At 36.3% G+C, this 25,757-nt stretch overlaps 1 protein-coding gene across 10 annotated transcripts in view; it reads right to left on the bottom strand.

Moving 5' to 3' along the window:
• The window catches only part of LOC309479465 (uncharacterized protein), a 44,632-nt gene extending 27,892 nt beyond the window's left edge, over positions 1-16,740 (bottom strand). For 3 of the 10 annotated variants that reach the window (XM_082143633.1, XM_082143635.1, XM_082143636.1), the window contains exons 1-5: positions 5,394-5,607; positions 4,907-5,097; positions 3,895-4,002; positions 3,682-3,815; positions 523-678 (exon numbers count right to left, since the gene is read on the bottom strand). In XM_082143633.1, coding sequence (XP_081999759.1) covers positions 523-678; positions 3,682-3,815; positions 3,895-4,002; positions 4,907-5,097; positions 5,394-5,463 — 659 coding nt within the window. In that variant the 5' untranslated portion in view covers positions 5,464-5,607. Of the gene's footprint in view, positions 1-522; positions 679-3,681; positions 3,816-3,894; positions 4,003-4,906; positions 5,608-7,705; positions 8,181-10,756; positions 11,526-13,256; positions 13,338-13,438; positions 13,515-14,236; positions 14,291-15,225; positions 15,331-16,238 lie in introns of those variants that run through there. The other 7 variants (XM_082143640.1, XM_082143641.1, XM_082143642.1 and 4 more) reach the window with 7 other exon arrangements.
• Positions 16,741-25,757: the final 9,017 nt, after the last annotated feature.

Raw genomic sequence — 25,757 nt, forward strand, 5'->3', positions numbered from 1 at the left:
TGCTCTTTGACAGTATAGTGTCCCCGTCACTATACTGGGGCATTAGGACCCACACAGACCACAGGGTGAGCACCCCCTGCTGGCCTCACTAACACCTCTTCCAGCAGCAACCTGGTTTTTCTCAGGAGGTCTCCCATCCAGGTACTAACCAGGCTCAGCCCTGCTTAGCTTCAGTGGGCAACCAGTCTTGGGCTACAGGGTGACATGGCTGCTGACAGCCATCTATCCATTATGATGGATAGATGCTTTTTTTTATGGACTTCAAAACAGAAACAGCCATTCACTGCCATTATAAAGCTTGAAAAAGCCGGGACATGTTTTAATGTAACTCTGATTGAATTCGTCTGAAAGAAGAATGTTATATACATCTAGGATGACATGAGGATGAGTAACTCATGGGGTAAATTTTATCTATGGGTGAACTATCCCTTTAAAGAAAAAAAAAAAGTATGTCTAACTTGTAAGACTAGTCTTATCGTCTTATGCAACCGGCCCCAGGTGATGTGTTGAGTGGAGACTGACCCGGACAAGGAGTCGAGGAGCTCAGCGGCGTCCACGGTGTCCTGAGGCGTTGGATTTCCAGTGTTATTGGACAGGTACAGGTTTACGGCCCTCTGTTTGTGCACCGGGAGGCTTTGTGGAGCCGATCTAAAACTCTTCACACAGGCCAGTTTATACCTGGAAGAAAACATTACATCAAATGTTAACTGTGATATGACTGTGACTAGGGTTGGGAATCGAAAATCGATTGGAATTGAATGGAATCGAATACTTGGTCAGGAATCGGATACTTGTTATAAAATGTAAATTTCGATTCCTCTTATCGATTCCTTTGAGAGCATTTCAATATGACTTTAAAACATTAAAGTGATCTGATCTGACATGTACGCAGACTGGTGCATAGATATATACACTAGATGTCGCCTTGGCTACGGTTTCGTTCCAATGAACTGCAGTCGCCAAGGCGACTTCTATTGTATATATCTATACCCGCCCGCGCTCTCAGATCACTTGGACATGGCTGTGTACAAGAGGTAACAACGATATAAATACTGTTCGTTTTCTCACACAAACCGCTCGTTTCGTGTCTTAGGCAATCAATGTGTACTTACGATGGGGAATTGTTTAATTTGGACGACGGGGAATTGTTTTAATTTGGACTCTGTGCATGCTCTTTGAGATAATGACCATAGACCTGCATTATATGACTGACAGACAAGAACGGTTTGACCTAAAAATATCAAAATTGAAACTACTGCGGAAAAAAAAGACACCTACATCTTGGATGCCCTTGAGGTAAGCTAAAACATACCAAAAATTAATTTCAAAGTCAACTATCCCTTTAAAGGTGCAGTCTGTAAGAATGACAGCTAGTGGTGGAAATAAGTACTGCAGTCCAAATTCAAAATATAGGGATCTCCCAGTCACGTGACCCCTAGCCGCGTGTCAGCCATTTTGACGGAATACTATTGCACAAGCGCACATACATGAGAATGCGGATTATCACGTTTTATGGCTGCGAATTGATTAAAATAATGAATAATGGTCACTGTATACTATTAATTATCTTGAGCCTGCTGAAATGTTACTATAAATATATTTTCTTTCCAACTGTGCAATCTTAATAATAAATCGGCTAAATATATTTATCCACTAAGCTGCAGCAGTCCTATGCTCGTCTTCCCATTACGTTTTTTTTCTCTTTCTGACATTTCATACCTGTTGTTACATTTTTTAAATTAAATTGACTATAAAAAAGATTGCTTGTGTGTGCTGGTGTTCATTCCAGTCTTTTAAAATAGTTGAATGAATGAATGCTCGCGAGGTGCCTGTAACGATTTTAAATAGACTAACGTTAGGCTATTTAATCAATAATACAGGGTAGAGGAGAACGACAGTCAACTACTTTGAATATTATAGCATTTTGGGCATAAACATGTAAATAGTGAAAAGACTGACATTGAAAAATGACACAGAATGATTAAAATGTAATATTTAAATATTTAATCCAAATAAATAAATGTTCGTGGTTCGCACTGATGTTATTCATTTGTTCTCACACACTTCAGCGTCGCGGTCACTGGCCACTATCTATTATTAGCGCAGCGGCCGTCAGCTAACTCTTCACGTCAGGTCATCATAAAAAGAAATATACAAGAGGAAGATCAAATAATTAGGAATCATAGATCCATATGAAGCACCACGAGTTCTTTTTACAGGCATTAAATGTGTAGAAAAACTTCCTGACATTGAGTTCGGTGACATTTACAGCTACCTTATTCACTTCCCATCACGCTATACCGGAGCTTCATTAAAAGCAAATAACAGTTAAAAGCTTAGCAGGCTATCGGTATCACGAGTCCGGATGGGTCAGCAACTCTTTGATTTGGACGCCAGCGGGGAAGGATTTTTCAATCATCACCGCAAAGGTTGGTCAATAGATGAATATTTCGCGACGAGCTGTATTATCACCAGCGGTTTAGCATTTTTCTATTCCGTCAAGATGGCTGCTCCAAATGGCGTGACGTCACGCGGGACGTCCCTATAGGAGATCGTTGTTTCTCTACTGTAGATTAGGCAACTCTTAAAGTGACAGCAATCTATAATAACACTAATCAAACAACAAAAGACAGAGAAAATTCGCTCATTCTTGACTGGATAACTTTTGTAACTATATTTCTAATGTATATTTTATTTATAAAGTGCAGTGCTATTTTACTTTTGATTACAGTTTTTGTACCTGAATACCTGAAAATCTTAAAACACCGTTTCAATCGTATCTTTGTTCAGTTGTATCTATTTGTTGCGATTGCTAGTATTTTATTAGTTCTTTTTTAATTACTGTGTGTGTTTACTAGTCTTTAATAATGCTTGAAATTTATATTAGTTAGGCAAGTTTTTGCTATGGTATTTTTAGCCTGTTGATTTTTGATCAAGATATTCAACTAAATGTTTTGCAGTAAGACTAAATGTGAATGATATCCCTTTTTTTTTTTTTTTTTTTTTTACCTTACTGGATTCAAAATTAGGAATCGATAAGCAGAATTGACCGTTCGCAAAGACCCGCCCCCTATAGTTACTGTTGCTATGTCCGACAAACCATGCCGCTCTCACGCCCCACCATGTTCTCACACAGTGAAAAATACATCGCGCATGATTGCAGAGCAGAGAGGATACTGACAACACACTGACAAACAGGACAGACCAGGTTACTTTTGATATGAAACAAAGTCTCAACTTTCAAATTTGGTCATTTTGTAAAGAAATTTAAACAATAAATACCGTTTTGTGGATCTTTAATGTGTCGTGACAGATCGCTGTGGCGCCTCAGTTAAAGCTTCTCGTGAACCGATCATCTCTTCTTTCTAGTTAATTTATAGCTTCAAATAAACATGAATGAACATAAGAAGGAATGTTGTTTTAACCGCGGAAAGACGTCAGTATACTCCGTTTTTCAGGTTCAAATCCTCCAACATTAATCTAGTAACTCTCCTGACTGATTTGTCGGACATAAATGGCGGATTATGATTGGTCAGATCGCCTGTCAATCAAACTCCCTGCAAAGGATCAATTGGAATCGGAATAGTTGAAATTCAAACGATACCCAACTCTAACCGTGACTGACAGGATATAGTAAAGTGTCTCCATTTACACATGGATCTGTGTAGGTACAGTACGTACATTTCATGGAGGTGGAACACGTCATGTGACACATTGGAAACAGCCTCGCCGGACGACGACACGAAAAAACCCTGGCAGAATGTTTCGAGCCTGATGTTCCCAGGCCTGATCTGCTTGTAGTACAGCTGAAAACACTGCGGAGAAACACCACAGTTACTGAATGTAAAACACAGGCGCTGTGCAATCTGCTGTTTGTATCACGCTCAAACTTACAGCTTCCTCCTCTTGTGTCAAGGCTATTTGTATGCTTGCAGTTTTCTCCTTCCTTACGCCGATCACCACCCTGCCACCGTGAGCGATCCGCTCCACCCAGTCCTCATCCTGGGAAACATCGAAAAGGTTTAGTTTAATATTGCATACGTGTCCAGCATATCCTGAGTTAACAAACTCATTAAATTGATAATTTTGTCTGTGCAAATGCCAACTGTATACATTTTGGCACAGGTGTGTATTTTTTTTGAAATTTTACTATTCCCCGAGGTACACAAAATAGTTCCTCAGGACCTTTTGGACAAAAATTTAAACCTATTAAAACTGCAATTTTTAATCTTTCATTCTGTTAGCAAGGCTTCAAACGTAAAAATTTTCCCAGATGGTGCCATTTCTCAGGTTTGGCTTATAAAACAAATACTCGCTTTATTCTGTTTTTCTGCTTCGGCATACTATAGAGCCAACTGGATAAATTATTCAGCTATAATTGTGTGGGTGTGTTGGTATGGATGTCAGAGTGTGGTTTGTATGTGTGTAATAAAAAAATGTGTGTGTGTGCGTTTATGTGCTTTTAATATTTGAGAGAAAGAAACTATACTGCAAATCACAAATCCAACCACTGTGTGTATCAGTGGAGTTTTGCTGCATCTAATGGAGAAAATGTGTTCCTGCGCCCAAACAATATCTCACTGAAAGCTCTTTTTTTGGGATCTCAACCTCAAATTTGGAGCACAACTTGTTTAGATTTATGGCTTTGATTTTTGATTTTATATCAAATATTGTTCATAAACTTAAACCTCTATAACTTTTCACTTTTTAAACTTTTACTTTAACAATAATCTGCCGAGGGTCTTCTTTAAAATGAGGCCAAACTTAAGTGTGTGCAACCAAGCTTCAAAATTTTATGACAGTTTCTTGACACAGAAACTATGGACCTCTATGGTTTTTTGTCCTCTATGGACCTATGTGTAACTTTTTTTAATTGACGCACAAGGGTTAAAGTAGATGAACTTACGGTCAATCCTGTCACGGCTCCTGGACGCTGCATGTGCCGGAAGACCAAGAGCGCCTGGAGGTAATAGCGGTACAGCGTCTTGTCGGGGCTTGAGACCGCTGTGCCCGTCAGCAGATCCCCGTGGATCCTGAGAAAGTCTGACTTCGCAACTGTTAAAATCCTCTGGCAATCTTTAATGCTGGGAGCTCTATCTGTTACGTTGAGGTAGAATCAAAGGAGGAAGCAGGATCCAAATCCACATGCAGCACTTTATTAAATAAACCCAGAACTTCACAGATGCAGACAGACTCAAGATCAGGACTCAGGAACAGAACAACATTCAACATCAAGAACCCACAAACACTGAAACAAGACACAGGGCTTAAATACACAGACAGACCAGCTAAACAAGATAACAAGGGGGCGTGGCTAATGAAAAACACCTGGGAAAACTAATCAACATAACGGGGAACTGCTAAACATAGAATGAGACAGGGGCTGCACGTACCGGAGGAAACGGGACACGTTGTCAACCTGTGAAGAAGGACGTGAGAAAGAAGTGTCAGCATTAAGATCATTAAAAGAAAGAAGAGCTACGGAACATAAGCCACATTTCCATTACCCTTCAAATCGCACAAACTGAAATTGTGAATTGAAAATACGCCCAATGGAAACGTGTCAATTTCGAAAAAACTCCCATATATATAAAAAAAAAAGTTAACGCTTGCATGAGGTGTTTTTTCAGGCAGTTCGAAAAAGGAATATTTCGTAAAACTGCAATGGAAACAGTTTTTGCGCATTTACAGGTCAGCTGACGTAGATGATGCGGTGTGTTTGGACAGAAGACGAGACAGATTTCTTCATTAAACTCATAAAAGACAAAAGAATTACAGGAATACTGGATTCTAAACAACAAAGAAATGCCACAGTTTATCAAGAGATTGAAGCAGAAATTAGTGGTCAACCGATATATCGCCAAGGCCGATGTGTTGGAAGCGGGACTTTTATTTTGACGGGTGGCGCTGAGAACACCAGCGCCTGCTCACACAGCGCTCACTCACATTCTCCGTCTTCATTAGTTTACGATCTCTGTCAGTCATATCTAATACTTTGTTAGACAGAACTGGTAAAAAGTAAAGCGTTGCTTTTATATTATTTGTAACAGAAAAGGCAAACAATCAGGCTAAAATACTTTCATTTACCGTCAACATTCAGCAAATGTGCATCTACATCATTTAATCAAATCTCTGAATATCTAATAAACATTTAATTTCATTGCAGATTTAATGGAATCCAGCTGTGATATCTTGTGAAGTGTGCATAAACGTGTTAGGGACGGTCGGTCCGTGTGAAGTGAGTGAATGTGAACAGAAGATCAGCTTCACAGGAGACACGATCGAAAAAATTTAAATCCTTCATTTTAAAATATGCTGTGCTATATCCAGTTGCCCACTGTGTCATATTCATATCGTTTTCACTGTGTGCTGTATGTAATATTAGTGTTACCTTGTCTTTATTTGAAAAAATATGATTACCAGTGCGCACAATATTACCAGATTACTGAGTGCAATGTTACAGTGTTTACTTCCTTTTTATTCACATATTCATATATTTTTAAACAATTACTTTATTTGTGAAAAATACTGTAATAGGATTGCAGATTCAAGAAGTTGCCATCTAAAGTATAAGCATGTTTATTTTAAGGATTTGTTTTCTAATTTATTTATATTTTATTAAATATTGATTAAAATAAATATAAAGTATAGGCTATATAAAAATACCGGCTTTACATCGGCCACCCTGCTCTCTAAGATATCGGCATCGGCCATCAAAAAAACAATATCGGTCGACGACCACTAGCAGAAATGAGGGAGAAACACCCAGAAACTCCTCATATGTGCCGCTCAAGTATAAAAGGCCTAACTTTCCATTAATGCTTGGAAAACACGCCTACGTCTCTTTCCATTAAAATGATGGCTAATGCGACGACTGAGATATACTATGATAATAAACACTCATCATGATATTAAATACAGCGTACTGTGCAGAATCTGTGCATTTCTGGCTTACTTGAACACACACGTCACTATACGCAACAATAACGGCACGCTTGTTCATTTGCATGGAAGCAATAGTGAAGATTAAAAAGCATTTGGTTATCAGAAAAGACATTATTTTCCAACATTTTTTTATGTTCTTTCTACTGTATTGATCTGTCCAGCTAAAACACATTTGTGGTGAAAATGATGAGGATGAAAGAGGAAGGGAGGAGATGCTGGATGACAGGATTTTGTTTGAACAAGAAATGAATGTATGAAATCCAAATTCTAGAATATATACTGTATATACAGTACTGTGCAAAAGTCTTAGGCATGTTAATAGCATCTCGGAGACGTTCCCGCAATTCTTCTGGATTTAGTCTGTCTCAGTTTCTTCATGTAATCACAGACGGACTCGATGATGGTGAGATCAGATCATACCGGCTGTTGTCAGACTCCTTGTGCATACACAAATCTCACTGGATTATTATAATTAATGGCAAAAACAATGTTTGGAAATGTAAACTGATATTTCCTACTGACACACTACAGCAAAAGATATAAAAAACTGACTTAAAACCATTTTATTAACATGCTTAAGACTTGTGCACAGTACTGTATATATATGAAACTTTGTTTTTTGGGCTAGTAGAACTTCTGAATGGCCGCTATATTTTAGTTGCATCGATTAATAGAAAAGCCGGCATTTCGCAATCGTTTTTTTAATGACATTTATTGCAAAAGTTGAGCGTGTGAAGTGAAACGGGTGAAGAGATCTCACCTTCGTCTGACAGTGGGAGACCCTGAGTGACTTCATCAGGTGCTTCTTAAAGTCCACCAGGAGCTTGGCATTCGCCGGGAACTTGCCATACAGACCCGCCTCCTTCATCTTTATCCTCACGGAAGAGGTTTGGGTTGAAGGAGGATCTCTATCGGTCGTGTCCGAGTCACTGTCAGGATCCAGGGCCGTGTGGGACTCCTGAGGCTGGTTCGTGATGAAGAAACCCCGGCGCAGAAGCTCCTTCACCATGACGGTCCGGGAGTGTGTGTCGGGAAGGATCTCACGGAGACGCCTGTAATCCCAGGTCCTGTTGTTGAAGATCCACTCTCGACTGGAAGCCCTGGCCTTCTGAACCTCCTCCATTCGCTCTTCAGGTGTGCTGCCGTTTCTCATGCAAACCCTGGCCAGGTGAACGGGGAGGTTCTCCTGAGGCTTGTGGCACCGCAAGCAGTGCACGATATTACGGTCAGCAGATCTTCGAGAAAAAAGATATAATAAATGTGATTGAAAGAAAGTAAATGGGAAGCAGCAGAACAGAGCTATTAGCATTTATATTGTGAGTGGCTGGAATGATTGTTAAGGGGTGTAACGATACCCTCAAGTCACGATTCGATACATCTCACGATACGATATTATTGCGATACTCCAAGACATATGATAAAAGGTAAACAACAAATGTGCTGTTGATTAAAATGCTAAATTTGGTATTAAATTGGTGGAAATGAACAGGCTTGGACTTGGTGCTGAAACCCAAAGCACAGGACAATAGAGACGCCAGAATAACATAACAGAATAACGTCAGTGTCACTGACTAGATATATTTAAAATAATGTATAGGGCACTTTTACTGGTAACATCAGATATTTGGCATTATCAGGACACACACATATTCCCCCATTGCATTATTATACATTATATTCAACATTACATATAGCAGTTTAATGTAGTACTGACACTAAAACTCTGAAAACGTGAAACTTTTTTATACACAATACATATTGATCCTTTTTTTAGTGCGATATATTGTGACAACCCTATTGTTAAGGGGTGTGAAAGTGCACAGACTATGGTCAGTTAGTAAACCCTCACACGGTCTTTAATAATCTTATGAAAATTAACCAGGGTCTTTGAATAAAACCAAAAACCCGTGGTTAATATAGTTAAAGTCCCAAATGAACCATGGTTTTGACTTTTGAAACTTTAAAATCTAAATTGCTTTGATTTAAAACATTGTTAATCTATGGTTTATCTTAAACTCTACATACAGTCAGGGATGGGCAGTATTTCAGATACGTGTATTTAAAATACGCATTTGAAATACAAAATACTATTTTGTACTTTAAAGCCTTTGGAAAAAAATAATAATTTGTATTTAAATACATTTAAGATGAGTATATTTGTATTTTCAAAATACATAAAATACTTTTTGCCAGTCAACCTCTTTATCAGAGTATTGATTTTGTGCATCAACTAGTTCAGACATTCACTAGCTCAGCATTGGATCAGAGATTTTTTGTTGTTGTTGGAATAAGGTGAGAATGTCATGATCAATTCTACTTGTTGATTAAAGTTAAAATAGTGCATTATTCACTTCAGTTAACATGAAAGAATAAAAGAGCACAGACAAGTGGGAAAATAGCGTTAGCCAATCAGTCTTGACCGGTTGTTGATTTTTATCAACTAGCTTGTCAAACGTGTTTAAAGCATCACTGCATGTTAGGGCTGGGTGATATGACACTATCATAGTGATGATATAAAGTGTGAATTGATGGAACTTTTTCTAAATCGTTTACATAGATGGGCCTATGTGTGGGGTAAGCAAATTTATCCGTGCAGCTTTTAGTGGACAGGAATTTCTGGAAAATTACGTTGGAGTGGAAAAAAACACTGATGAATGATACTCCACAAACATCTTCAGCTTTTAGTTTTATTGTACATAAAAAAAGTTTTGTTTTTTAATTAAAAAGGGGTAAATAGTGTCAAATGAATTTAAATTAATTCTAATTTTAAATTTTAGATACACTTTCTAATTTTAATAAACTTAATGAAACAAATAAACTTTACATAAAATAAACATACCTGCTTTAATGCTTTAAAAGCATTGCAACAACAACAAAAAGAAAAGAAAAAAAACTCAAAAGAGTTTGAAATTCAGTTTATGCTGTGGAATCAAAACTGATATTGAGAATTGTGAAACCATGATATTGTTACTGTGAAGTAAAATTGGTCATATCGCCCATCCATATTCTTTGCTAGATAGCAGAAAAGGTTCCCCCAGTTTTACATACAGTATGATTTTTTTAATAGTGTTCACCACAAGTAATTGTAACCAGACATAAGTATATAAATGGCTGCTATTTTGCATAAGTTTATTTGTAATTGCAAGAAAGAAAGAAAGAAAGGGCAGAGATGTGGTTAGGAATGTAAAGTCAGTAGGTCTGTGTAGTTTCTTCATTCACTGTGACCTATCCCTGCACTGGATGGCCAATTTCACATGTATTTTCAAAATACAAAATGCTGTATTTGTATTTTAAATACATTTTTTCACACAGTATTTTGTATTTGTATTTTAAATACATTTCCATGTATTTATGCCCATCTCTGCATACAGTAACATCAGATAAAACTAAAACCCTAATTCAGATGCAACCAACATAACGTCTGCTCTCTGACCTTAAATAGATAGTTCACCCAAAAATGATTTGTTCTAAACTTAAATGAGTTTCTTTTTTCTGTTGAACACAAAAGAAGATATTTAAAAAATTGTTGGGAACCAGTTGATGGCACCCATTGACTTCCATAGTAGGAAAGAAAAAATACTATGGAAGTCAATGGGAAGTAGAAACTGTCTGGTTACCAACAGTCTTCAAAATATCTTCTTTTATGTTCAACAGAAGAAAGAAACTCGTAAAGGTTTGGGAACAACACGAGGGTGAGTTAGTAACGAAAACATTTTCATTTTATTATCCATTTAATAGTTTATTCTTGGATAAATGACTTCTCAAAAGCAAAAAACATCTCTGAAGGAAATACTAATAACACAAGCCTCACCTCCTCTGATCTCGTTCAGCCATTCTCACAGTTACAGCAAGAAAAGCATCTAATGCAGGAGAAGAGTTTGTTGACGAAAGAACACGTTTAGAGCTTCTTCTTCTTCTTCTTCGGAATGTGTAAACCTGTGATCTCACCTCTTGCATTTCTGTCAGTTGTGCCAATGTGGGCAGGGCTTAGTTAACCTGTAGTGATGTCACTGAAGCTGAGCCAATAAGAAGAACCAAAGGCGTGGCCAGACAAGTGTCACTCTTACTAACATTAACAGGATTGATTGATGTACAACACTTATATTTAAGATCAAAATCAACAGAGTATTTAGAGTCTCGTTTGCACTCATAAGAAAAAAGCGAGCTGGTATCGCCGGCGATACCGCCAACCCCGGGGGGTTAAGGGAGAGTTCGCTTGTGCAATCGCAGCACTCTGTGGAATTGTAAGTTGTAATATTTTTTTTAATTTTGTGATATCTGATTGATCTCATATAGGATGCATTTGGCTGAGTTAATGAGCGCTGCAGTAAAGCGCTTCACTGTAGGCCTACCGGTGGTCATCTCTTCAGCACGAGCGCTCAAACAGCAATGCAGAACACACTTCATTGTACCGGTGATGATCATTAGCTTCAATGCAGAACATTCATTATGATTGGGAGTGTCATATATACATAACATTATAATGAGCAAACTATTGCATTAAAAACGTCGTGAATTCTTTGGGTTTAGTTGCTGTGTTTCAGCGTGTTGTCCTGGGAGGAGCGCATCCACAACAGGAGTTTCACTATGTAATAGATGATTACTATTAATAATAGTTCAAGTTAATCTGTGCATGATTTTGTGCAAGTATAAGTTGTAATATTGTGTTTATTTTGTATAAATATCTAATTTATCATATAGGTAGTGTTCCGTTGAGCTAAACCCATCTAACAAAGCTTCAGTTTAGGGGTGTTCCTTCAGCTCTTTAGCTTTAGCGCACGCAGCTCAAACACAACGTTATTTGAAACAGAAATATTAAAGATTTTTAATATTACTGTAATATTAAAAAGTTGAATATGTTTTCAAAAACACTGATGCTTTATTATTCATAACAAGTACTTTTATTGTTCTTGTATCATTTTCATCAACAATATGGTTTGAGTAAAATCATTCCCGTATTGTCCGGGCGGAGGCCATTTCATTTTATTTATCCATGGCATTTGTATTTTGATTCTTTATATGTAGCTTAAGTAATGTTGTCCAATAACTTGTTTGCATTTTATTTCATTTTATTTATTATTATTATTATTATTATTTGTACACTCCAAAAAAAATTTTTTTGTCTAAAAATAAGATTTATGTATTTGAATTGCATAACAAATTTCCATGCATTTGGATTACATAGTTTTAACATAAACCAATCAATAATCTGAATGTGATTCATATTTTTAAGTCATATCTAAATGAAACAGATAAGATTTATGTAATTGTATTAATAAACTGAATGTGATTTATATTTGTCAGTCGTATGTAAATGAAGCAGGTAAGATTTATGTAATAGTACACAGAAAAACGCCCATGTTAAATCAACACTGCTCAGTGTTCATATGTGTGCACACTACAGAGGTAAAGCGGTCTTGAAGTTAATGAGATAATTAACTGATGATTGAGCATTAATTATGAACACCTGCTGTTAACAAGCAGAATCACTGAAGGAAAGAGAAACACAAGAACTACAACTGACTTCAGCCACAGCTAAAGGAAGACATTAAATCTGTGAAGATCTCAGCAGAGGAGGATTAAACAACTCCACAAACAGAATTACCAGCTTCACTTATTACTAACCAGACTGACTTTATTTCATTTCCGTTTGAATGAAAACAATAGGTGTATTTTTAAGTCACCATGATGGTGGTTAGCGTTTGCTTTAGTTGGACTCTTGACCCTATAAGGCAATAGATGTTTTGGTAAAACTTCACAATACATATGTTATTGCATTAACTAACATTAACTAACAGAGATAAAAAACTTTTGTTAATGTGAGTTAATAAAATATGTGAGTTCATGTTAGACACTGGATCCTAAAATGTCTTGGAAAATGTTGAGATTAACGTTAAGTAAGATAAACGTTAAGTAAATCCTGTAGAAGTATTGTTCATTCATTGTTAGTTCATGTTAACTAATACTAACAAGATGAAACCTCTTTGTAAAGTGTTGCCATTTTTTTATAAAGAAAGTTGGAAATATGAATGTAAAATTAATTTGAAAAGTTAAGGAATCTTACACTGGTTCAAACTAGGCCACTGTACTGTATATGTTTGATTTATGTTGAAGTATTTGGGACATTGGCTTTAAATGATGTGCGTTTCATTTTTGTAATCAGGCTTTCAAAGTATATCAAATTTTGGATTTAGATTCATCGGCTAATATATCAGATATCGGCTTTCAAATATAAAGAATGATCAGTTATCGAAATCGGCCCAAATGTTCATATCGCTGTATCCCGAATTTGATTACCAAAAAACCAATACCTTCTGTACATCTCTGACTTCTGACTGGGACGGGGACGGACTCTTCATTTCGAGAGTGGAGGGTTCAACCTCACTGAGAGTCTACAAAACATCACATTAGACATGAAACAGTGGTGTAAATATGTGAACACTAGATCTCACAGATGTCTCTGCTTCGTTTGCTCGTTCTTTTCCAGCACAACTCTCACTTACCTTGTCTAGTCCCACAGTAAGAGCAGCACAATCACTGCCTGATGACAACTGGCTCTTATGGCTCATCTGAGAATATGAAATTAAGCGTTACATACAGAAACACTTCACCTAAGAGTTTTAAAAAAGCATAATAAATGGAATATATAAGGGATAATGTACAGTCAGTCAGTAATTAATACAAAATAAACACAGACAGGATAATAAGGGTCCTGATACACAGCTATCTATCAATAAATATTTGCACATGAAATACTGATTTGAGATAATATAGACCTACAAGATTACAAAATAGTTAAAGTTTTCAAATCATCATTTCAATATTTAAATGTTACCACAAGGTAATGTTCACGGCTTTTATGCATCACATTACATGTGTTTTCATTACAGTGTGTCAGGTTGTGTGTAGCTTTACACCAGTTTTATGAGGACACCGTTTTATGAGGACATCATAAGGACATCATAAGAGCATGTTCCTGATGTTTGACTTGACAGGAGAATCTCAGTGTGTTGTGTAAGTTTGACAGAATCCTGGTCTACGAGGACACTAGCTTTACTGGGACACTGGTAACTAGATACATTTGGACGGCACTGAGTTCAAGTGTGTGTATGTATGAGAGTGATATGAGACATTGCGCCTGTGCTAGATGTACAGTAAGTGATCGTGACTCACTTCTTACACACACAATCATAATTCAGTGACTGATAACTGTGGCAAATAATCTGTTTCTGAGGAACACTGGTAATTTCTTTAAGGAATAACTCAGTTATTACATTAACTTCTTGGATACCTTTAGAGTTGCTGTATCTTGTTCAGGTTTCATCGGATTCTTCTCAGTTATCATCTGAAAAAAAAGTAGTATAAAAATATAAAAAAGACAAATAAATACTAATTTTAGTATTACTTATTGAAAGCCAATTTCAACAGAGGTTGCTATTTTCTACCAACTTCTTCAATGATTATATTTAATCTAACAAGCACAAATAGTTTTTGATATTGGTATTAGCCACAATGAGCTGTGAATTATGGGTTATCAGTATCGATCCTAATATTCCATTATGTGTGTCCAGGTAAAACTAGTGTCCTCATAGACCAGGATTCTGTCAAACTTACACAACACACTGAGATTCTCCTGTCAAGTTAAACATCAGGAACATGCTCTTATAATGATGTCCTCATAAAACAGGTGTAAGACACACACAACCTGACACACTGTAATGAACATGCATGTAATGTGATGCATTAAAGCCATGAACATTAACTTGTAGGGCTGCACAATGTATTGCTTTATGATCATTCATACCTATCTGTGGTAGTGACATTGCAGTATAGGCCTCTGTGAAGTCAGGCTATGTAAAGACTATGCCGTGTTATTTTACAGTTGATTACTCAATTTCTGTAGCTAAATGCTGTTAGACTTACCTGGAATATAATGAGGCATTGTTTATTTCACATCTTTGTTCATTTTTTTTATCTCTGCTTGCAATTTATTATTTTCTATGCAGATGCAAACCCATACAAAATCACACCAATCATTCTAGAATGATTAATTATTTCCAAATTCAAGTCATTTGGTGAAATTGTTTTTCATATTGCATTATTTATTGCAGAAAAAAAAAAAAAAAAATTGCAATACCGTGCAAGTCTATTACCTTGGGTAATTTTTAACCTTTAATATTACCTTTAATAATAAAACAAGTAAAATCATCACTGTAAATAACACATAATGTATCTGCTTTATTAAACAGTGTCACTTAAGCATGGAAACACTGAACTCACCTTTATAATGATTGCTGAATCTGCCCTGGAGCTCATCGGTGTCTGTCCTCCTCCAGATCTTGATCTTCTCCTTCACTGACTCACTTCAGCCATCATCTCATGTGTCTGCGCTCATAGAAAAAGACCCTCATTAATCATCATGACCATTGCATTTCATTTGACATATTATTCAAAAAGCTTGTTTTAAATAAATTGATCAATTATGGTATGGTCATACTTTATTATATGATATTTAAGGAATATGTTAATTGATGATAACTATTCATTCATAGATTTCATTCACAATTGATAAATGATATGCAATAATAGTGACAGTATTAATAAGACTGAATCAGACTGACAGTTCTAATAATATTCAGAGTATATGTTATTATAGTCAGGAGTAATAAGAGCACATATTTGTGTCTTAATGTGTTTAAAGCAAGCAGAACTGTAGTAATATTAACAGTAGCATATCAGGATACTGTACTGGGTGAAACACCCTCCCCTTCACATACTGTAGTCATGACAACAACGCTTTATTATGATGGATAGACTATTTTATGCGATCAGAAAAGGTAGCAGTTACAAATATAGTGCAATCGAAAACGAGTTTAAAATAACAAGCATCGCTGATTCCCTCATGTCAGTCTGTAAACCCTCATGACATTTTACTTTGTTTCCAAAACACCTTTTTTTCTGAAAAACAAAATTATATAATTAATCTTTTTATCATTTTGGCGAAATTTTATATTCATAAGACACGAATAACTCAAAAGAAACCCTCCTATATTGCCTTCTATAACACTGATCTAACAATATATTTTGAAACTCTTTCAAACATGAGATCACAAAATAAAAAAAAGTCTGTAAACAGAATCACTATAACGTTAGGTCCGCTAGCACCGTTAGCATCACGCGCTAGCTGCTTTCTAGCTGTAAAACGAGCAGCGAAGAGCATACAGAACATGCACAAACAAGCCAACCGGACCCACATGCTATTAGAGAAGGAATTAAACAACATTATAACTTACCTTTTGGATAACAGTTGCCTTCATCAGGTCCACAGATGTCTTCTCAGGTGCAGAGTTTCTGTCCAGTCCAAACAGGAAATGACCGTGACGAATGACTACGTTATACTTATCATAATATAAAGCGGGATTTTATTTATTTATTTGTCATATATTTAATGCACAATTAATCCTATATTTAATGCACAATTAATAAATTACAGGCAAAAATACTTAAATAATTAGTATTGTATAATATTGTATAATAAGTGTTGCTTGAAGCTCCGCCCACTGGCGCCATCTTGTTTTCGTGATCTCCCGCCTACCGGTACCGATCTGACCAATCACTAAAGCTGATTAAAGCTTTCGAAACTTTCTCGAAATAATGACTTAACATCTCATAATAATGAGAAACTTTCTCGAAATAATGACTTAACATCTCATAATAATGAGAGACTTTGTCGTAATAATGACTTATTTTCTCGCACTTCTACGCATGCGCAAAGCAGCGGAGCAGAAGGGCGCGCCGCACTAGCGACTTCCGCCTATATGGGGAGGCTGCAGACATGGAGCCGGTAGATCTACGCCCCTAGCAGTTTTACGCCCCTGGCAGTTTTACGCCCCTGCTGTTCCTGATGCGTCCAGTAGGGGGATATGCTGCGAAATAACACCATTAAATCGATGCTCAAAACTTACACAATAATAACCGTCCAGTTCATAGATTTTGCCCGAATTTGTGGTTTTTGTTAATTTAAATATTAAACGTTTTAGTATAAATCTGCACTGCACTATGGATTAAAATATCTCTAGATATTAGGTTGGGCTTCACTCAGCCTATACAGAAGACTATTTGTTTTCATGAATTAAAAAATAACACACATAGTTGGATCAGATGACAAGTAATGATATATGACCTACTATAGAATAGTTAATTGAATATTGAATACATTAATATTGAATAAATAGTAATAATAATAATACTAATTAATAATAATAGAATATTCACTGTATGTTTTTATACAGGAGACTGAGTGAAATATGTTGTTGTGAATTTATATAAAGTTACAATTAGATATTAAACATATTTAGCCCATTAGACATACAGCACCGTGTAATCATGTGGATTCTCGATTAAATATCTGCTGTACTATTCACTTAGTCATCATACAGCTACAAAACAGTGTCCTTCATAGCATTTTATGAAGACAAACACAATTTATCCCTTTTCTAAAATTCCAAGGGCCATTTATAAGAAAGAGACAATATTTTTGTTCACAAAAACATTATTTATCAACACCATTTATGAATTATGATGACTCCCCTATGGCTTCCACTCTGCTTTAACTGTTTTTTCTATCCTCCTGTCAAAGTGCTTCTGCTCACTGATAAAAAATTAAAATAAAATTAAACAAACAAATGTAAAAAGGACATCCATGGTGAATTTTATTTTGTCAAATTCAAAAGCAGCAGGACTCACTGTTAAATTTTGTATAAAATTCCTGAATCCTTAATTTTTTATCACAGTTGCTTTTGTACATTTCATCATTATTCATTATATCAATTCATTTTTTCCTTCATTAGTGAAATTCTAAATACACCTCCGCAATTCATCAATTCAGGACACATTTACAAAATAAAGTGTAATAGAAATGTATTGAAAACATGCTTAACAGTTTATGACAACTAGTCAGCCATTTTGCATTTAATGACTTATGCAAGGAACTAATGCCTAGATGTTTTGAGTATGACAATTCAACAGAGAAATAGTATAATAGGCCTATATTTTGATCAACAAGACATAAAGAGTTGATAATGTAGGAAACAGCAGACAGTTGTACATTATGAATTGCATGAATGTACCAAAGCATTTGCAATTTGTATAAAATGAGAAATTGCTTTTATGATGTGCACAAGTGAAAGATGATGTGATTTCAGGTGTGATCTGAGAAATGCACCAAAGCAACTGAGATAAACTATAATACTTATTGGAGACCCTGCAGAATCACTGACCCCATGAGTCACAGACCACATAAAATAAAGTGTTACGAGAACACAAACTGCCTTTTTAATTTGCATTTCATGTGTGTATTTCATTAAAAAAAGCTCAACTTTAAAAAAATATAAAAAGGACATCCATGGTGAATTTGATCTAGTCACAGTGTGTGTGTGTGTGTGTTGCCCAGAATTTATGTCAGATGAGTGTGGATTGCATCAATTTGCTCCTGATCTTCAAAGTACAATGGCACAGGTACTTGTTGGTGGAACACTTTTGGAAAAAGTGTCAAGACACTTTGATTTCTTTTGGCCACTGATGATGGACTGTACAGAGAAAATTTAAAAAATGACATTAAAAACATGTCCTTGTATGTCTCTGTAAGTCATTTATTTACTAGAGAAGCTATTGGTTTGGAATGCAGTTAAAAAAGAGATGGGTGTTTATAGTTTATAAAAGTTTCGAGAGAGAGAGAGAGAGAGAGAGAGAGAGAGAGAGAGAGAGAGAGAGAGATTTCCATAGCTAAAGCAAACACACTGGGATGCATCATGCAAGTTACTTGGCAAAGAAAAATCCCACTTTAAGTGCACACAGCCTACATTTTAATCCAGATCAGTACGCTATTTTAAGAAAAATGTATATTTAGATATAAATGAGATAGTTAGATCTCATTTTATAAGAAACAACTCAAACCAGAAAGGAGTAAAGGAGTCTTACCAGAAGAGGCAAGATAAAGACGGGCAACAAAAGAACATTCAAAAGAAAATTAATTTTGAAAGTGAGTAGAGAAGACTAGGGGCAGCTAAACTTACACGTGGTAAGCTATAACTTATAAATTTAAGCCAGACAGAACATCAACCTGACCGTCCAGAACTTTTTGTCTCTCGAAATAAATGATAGACCTATCCATTGATATAAATAAATGAATTGATATCTACCTAGCTCTATCAAGCTATTCGTTTATAAATAATAAATGTTGCATCATTGCTAAACAACAATAACTTTAGCGGATTATTTATTATACCTCAATCAATTCGTGTCAATGTACAGCCTCCCCCTACTGGACGCATCAGGAACAGCAGGGGCGTAAAACTGCTTGGGGCGTATATCTACCGGCTCCAGGTCTGCAGCCTCCCCTTACTCACTTCCGCTGGTCAAAGCCCTGTAAATGCATCACAGCGGGGGCGCGCAAGATGGCGGCCGAGACAGTTGGCAATATACAAGGCTAAGGGAAGATAAATGATTTTCTCACCTTAAACGTTAAATTCGATCAGTGCAAACAACTGGAAATATATATTTATATTGTGGTCTTAATAAGAGGACGATTTTGATTCCTTTTTCAAGCGTGAGTTTTGATTTAAACAAACTATCTAGCACAGTTGTAAAAGAAAGAAAGAAAAGAGATCAAGGTAAAAAGACAAACAAGACGCTTTCATTCACCACCGAGAACAGACATGTGAATGAGGATGTTATGGAAGTTGTCAAAGCAGGTGATATACATACCTACCAGTGATGCGCGGGTCAATGTATAAACAACCCGCACCCGACCGACGTTTTCAACTAACCCGCCCGCAACTCGGACCGCAAAAAAAGAAGAAGAAAATATTGTACCCGACCCGCTTCCTGACCCGCATTTTTTTAAAGTAGTAAATGCATAGCAAGAAGTACACATGACAAAGCCAGCACTTTGGTCATCATCTTTCATTATTTCGGCAAATGTCTCCCACATTTTGCTCTTTCTGTTTTTTGTATTTGCGGAGCTTCCACTCCCCAGTCTTCACCTTTTCTCTTGCCGCCTCCATCTCTACCTGCAGACTGAGCTCGTGCCTTCGCGCCAGTTATTCAGCCAATAAAGTGTAGCAGGCCTATGTATTTCATAGAAAATTGCATGTGAGCGGAGTGTGGAGCGGGAGCGAGCGGGCGGATCTTGGACAGAGCGCAGAGCGGCATTTTTAAAAGGATGGAGCGTCGCCCTATTTCCCGCTCCAATTTCGCTCCGCGCACACCACGATTCTGAAGCATGCTCACCCTGACTCAGTTGATGACTGCAAGATGGATTCTATTTTCAGTCAAAACTCGGCTCAATAATGGAGTTCAAAAAGTAGGCTACTTCAAAAAGGAAAATAAGAAGTCATACAGGTAGGCTACACTATAATATAAAACTAACTATAATGTGGTAGAAGAAAACGAATGTGGAGACATCGTTTCAGTCAGTAAAGATTCATTTTGGAATCTAAAAAGACACATCTCTCGAAAACATGCAGTGTGCTATCTGAACACGCTGGGAAGAAAGCAAAAGGTTAGCAAATTGAATGGCCTACGGTAACTTGTAACAAAGTGTAAATTAAATATAGTGTAATATTCAAACAATTGATACAAGCCCATTTCAATTTTAATCCTGCGCGCTGCGCAAAAGTTCAGTTATAAGAATGTTGGCCTAATAGAATTTAGCCAACTTTTAAAACGTTTATGTATATTTTTTTATATTTTTGTTTATATAAATTTTATTTATATTATTAGGCCCATTTATTCGTTTTATTTTACAGCAGTTTATGTGTACAATGGATATAAGCCCATTTAAATTTTAATCGTGCTCGTTGCGCAAAAGTTAACTTATCAAAATTCTGGCCTAATAGTAAATTTATTTAAAAGAAATGTATGTAGGCTATATTTTTGTTTATATAATTGTTATTTATATTATTAGGCCCATTTATTCGTTAAATTTTACAGGACTTTGTGTAGGCTATATTCCTTATAGCCTATAGGCCTAATTTGAAATAAAACATTTCTATTTGAAAAATGTTGTTGTTGCTCATTAGTTGTTTAGGAGGTAAGGCTGTGGTCTAAGCTAACAGTGATATACATGTAGATTTTTTTTCCTTTTTTGGAGCGAGCGGGGGGCGATTTTGGTGGAGCGCGGAGCAAACTGCGTTGAGCGCTGATCGAGCGATAATGAGCGGAGCGGCCTGATGTAGCTTTGAGCGGGGGAGCGGAGGGGTGGACAGTTCCGTGAGCGATGAGCGGAGATTCTCACCGCTCCACTCCGCTCATATGCTCTCTAGTACTATATAAATTACAAAGGTTTAATTGGCATCTTTATTTCAAACGACCCGACCGACCGCGACCCGAATATCATTAAAAATATTTTTGGATGACTCGTAACCGCGGGTGACCGCGGGTGACCGCAGGCACCCGCTCATTTCGGATCAACCCGCGCATCACTGATACCTACACTAATTCAGAGGGAGGAGTTGTCCCTCTTCCTGAGCTCCGTAGCCTGGATGCCAGCCGAACTTAGCCCCGCCCACAACATTTTTTGGTCGGGAAGTTCGGTCTGGACTCATTCCGTTGAGGAGCTATTATGCCCGAACAAAAATTGTTCGGACCAATCAAATTGTTAGGGCGGGCTTTATACGATGATGGACAGATGAGCAACGTAACGTAATCATCCACGTCACCAACAAGCGCTTGGGTTGAATTCGTTTACAACACAGATGACTGCCGCTGGAGAATTGTTATTTCACGAGTTCACACTTACAAATAAGTCAGATAGAATAAATTCTATAAATTCTGTTATAGAAGATATCGACAGCGCATTCATTTTAAAAGAGGAACAGAGAACCACGATCAAGGCATTTGTCGATCGGAAACATGAATGAAAAACATACATCACTTACTCCGTTGCTCTGATTGGTTATAGGTCTATCCAATTGAGTGCAGAGGCATTTTCCTTCCTGGTTCGGTTGAAACACGCCCATAATCAAAGCTCAATGGAGCAGTATCAGATTCACATTCTGACTAGAATCTGAGTATGACGACGTCAGGCTATCAGCTCCGTGCACTCCAGTCGCAAAAAAAGGTAAAGTTGAACCTACACTCTCCGAACTGCAAGATAACATCGTGAGGCTTGTAGCTGAAAAAATAAAAGAGAACGCGGACAATCTTGCAGGCCTGATAAAGAAAAATGCGGACACCATCGAAGCTTTAAAGGAATCATCAGAGTTTCTCTTCAACGAAGTTCAAGACATGAAAACAGAAATAAAAACGGTTAAAAATATAAGTGATGACCATCAGAAGAGAATTACAGGCCTGGAAGACAGATTGAATGACATGGAACGCTATCACAGAAGATGGAACTTGAGGCTGTATGGCTTGCCAGAGCAGGAAGGAGAAGATGTTAAACAGCGTGTGATTGACATCTGTAAGGCAGTCATTCAAGACCCAGAAGAGGATCTTCGCTCCCAAATTGATGTAAGCCACAGGATCGGGAGGAGAGAGGATGGTAAAACTCGACCGGTGATAACAAGATTTACATCAAGATCGACCAAAGAAAAGGTATGGAAATGCGCGAAGAATTCGGAATTTCTCAAAATAAAGAAGATAAAATTCGGCGAAGACTTGACCACGAAAGATAAAGAGACTCGCACTAAACTGTGGCCACAGATTAAAGAGGCACGGAAGCAAGGGAAGAGAGCCTTCTTCGTCGGAGCTAAAGCCAAAGCTAAAACCTCTGATGTGATCTAAAAGCAAAGTTGCCCATGGACTTTCGTTGAGAAGTTCAGTTGTATTCTAAAATACATCTAGTGATGTGCTGTTATATTTAATGTTTAACTGTTAAAAGGTCAGATTTGTAATCCCAAGTTTGCTCATTCTAATCAGTATTCAAAAGGTGAAGAAAATCATTTTCCCTTTTTGTTACACTTAAAACTCAAGGTTTTTTGTTTTTGTTTGTTTTAGTTAACTTGTTCTACTTTTCAATTTGTCTTTGTCATTTTATTCGCTTAATGTGAGGGGTATACGAGAACAGACTAAGAGGAAAGCTGTATTTTTATTTTGTAAAACTTTCAAGGCAGATTTTTATTTTCTTCAAGAAACACATGCTTTAGCTTCAGATTTTAATTTCTGGAAAAATCAGTGGGGAGACAATATCTGGATGGCTTATGGAAACAGTAAATCTGCTGGCGTTGCCATATTAAAGGGCTCCTTTCAGGGAAAAATCCTTAAAAATGTTGTTCATGATTTAGGAAGATGGGTTATTTTAGTTATTGAATTTATGGAGAATATTTTCATTTTGGGTAATATATATGGTCATAATAATACTCATAGAAACACAGACCTTTTTGTAGAATTTGATGAACAAATAAATGCCTTATTAAATTCCTTCATCAACGCTAAATTAATTTTGGGAGGTGACTGGAACTGCATAAGTGACCCCATCATAGACTGTCAACCTCAAAGATCCTTAAGAGGCAATTATGGAGAGTTTAATAATCTATGTATGCATTTAAACTGTTGTGACATATGGAGATTAAAAAATCCACAGCAAATCCAGTTCACTTGGAATAACAAAGATTTATCTAAGAGATCCAGGATTGACTTCTGGCTTATTTCAAATGAGTTACTAGACAGTGTGGAAGAAACCAAAATAGAACCCTCAGTATTTTCTGATCATAATATGATTACTTTAGTATTATGTATAAGGGGTCAATCAATAAAATATAAACCAAATTATTGGAAATTAAATAATACACTTTTGAGTGATAAAATCTTCAAAGAAAAAGCCAAAAAAATCATAAATGAAATTTGATAGAAGCAAAAAAAGACAAAATATATGGCAAACATTGGGAATATACAAAATTTCAGATCCGTAATATGGCCATTGAAAGGGCAAAAGAATTATCTAAGGAAAAAAGATTGAGACAAGATAGAATACTCAAGGGAATAATTTATATCTATGAAAAAAATGAGCAATCACAAGCTGACATCAATACTTTATTTGAATTACAAGCTGAATTGGACAATATCTATCAAAATTTGGCACAGGGAGCCTTTATTCGTTCTAGGCGAAAATGGATAGAACATGGTGAAAGGAATACAAAATATTTTCATAATTTAGAAAAAAGAAATGTTAGTGTTAACAGTATTTATAAACTTAGAATTAATGATCAGATCTCTGAAAACTCCTCAAAAATGTCAAATTTTGTGGAAGATTTTTATAAAAAACTATATTCCGAACACAACAGTTGTCAGAGCTCATTTTTCCTCTCATGTATAAAAAGTGTGGCTCAAGGTATTGATGAAACTCAGAAGGACATTTGTGATCAAGACATATCCCTAGAAGAACTTAAAAAGAACATTATTATAAGCTAAAAGATAATAAATCCGCAGGGAATGATGGCCTAACAGGTGAATTTTATAAAGCATTTCAAGATTACATTTCTGAATTCTTATTATTAGTTTTTAAGGAGGCTATAGAAACCTGTAGGCTTCCCCCGACTATGTGTCAAGGCTAAATTACATTATTACCTAAACCCGATAAGGATTGCTTGCTTCTTGACAACTGGAGGCCTATAACCTTAATTAATAATGATGCAAAATTGTTGGCTCATATTTTTGCGCAAAGAATAAAGTTGTGCTTAGATACAATAATAGATGACAGTCAGTCTGGTTTTATGCAAGGACGGCATATCAGTAACAATATTAGATTAATCTTAGATTTAATTGACTATAAGGATTACATAACTGATAATAGTTACATTCTATTTATAGATATATACAAAGCATTTGATACTGTGACACATGATTTTTTATTTGACGTATTCGATTTTTTTGGTTTTGGTCAATACTTTAAAAGGGCAATACAAACTTTATATAGTGACTGCAATAGTTCAGTTAAACTTCCATGGGGAACTACTCGTAGATTTAGCATCTCCCGGGGCATAAAACAAGGAGATCCAGCGGCTCCGTTCCTATTTCTGTTGGTCATGCAAACCATGGCTCTATGTATACATTACGATTCGTTTCAAGGCATCAAAATTATGGAAAAAGAAATGAAATGTTGTCAGCTAGCTGATGATACAGCTATTTTTTTAAAAGACAAATCACAGGTTAAAAAAGTTATAGAGTGTCTCAATGTATTTTCTAAAGCTTCAGGTTTATCTTTAAATGTTAAAAAATGTACTCTTTTTCCACTTAAAAACAATGATATTCCCTTAACTGAATTTGAAGGTATTCCAGTTAGGGAGGAAGTTACGTACCTTGGTATCAATATCTGTAAAAATCAATCAGACAGAGTGCAATCTAATTTCCAACCCCTTATGGTGAAAACGAAAAAGAGATTTGATATGTGGCTCATGGGGGATTTATCACTCAAAGGTAGAGTTCTTTTGTCCAAAACTGAGGGGCTGTCTCGTTTAGTCTATCCTGCAAAAGTGTTAGATGTGCCAAAATCTTTTATTAAAAAAATTGATTCAACCTTATTCAACTTTATATGGAAAAACAAGTCACACTATTTAAATAAAAATATATTATGTAATTCTTATAATCAAGGAGGTTTAAATGTGCTTGATTTTGGTACTTCTAATTAGGGGTGGGCGATATGGTAAAAATATCATATCACGATTTTTTTCAGGAAAATCACGATTAACGATTTTATCACGATTCTTTTTTATGTTGGTTTTACTATTTTGTGACTGAGCATTACAGCCAAACTAATGTCCATATTTTAAAAAAACAAAGCCTTAGGTAACAAAATATAAAATAAAAAAGAA

The sequence above is a fragment of the Leuciscus leuciscus genome (assembly GCF_965113295.1).
Source record: "Leuciscus leuciscus genome assembly, chromosome: 17".
Taxonomy (NCBI): domain Eukaryota; kingdom Metazoa; phylum Chordata; class Actinopteri; order Cypriniformes; family Leuciscidae; genus Leuciscus; species Leuciscus leuciscus.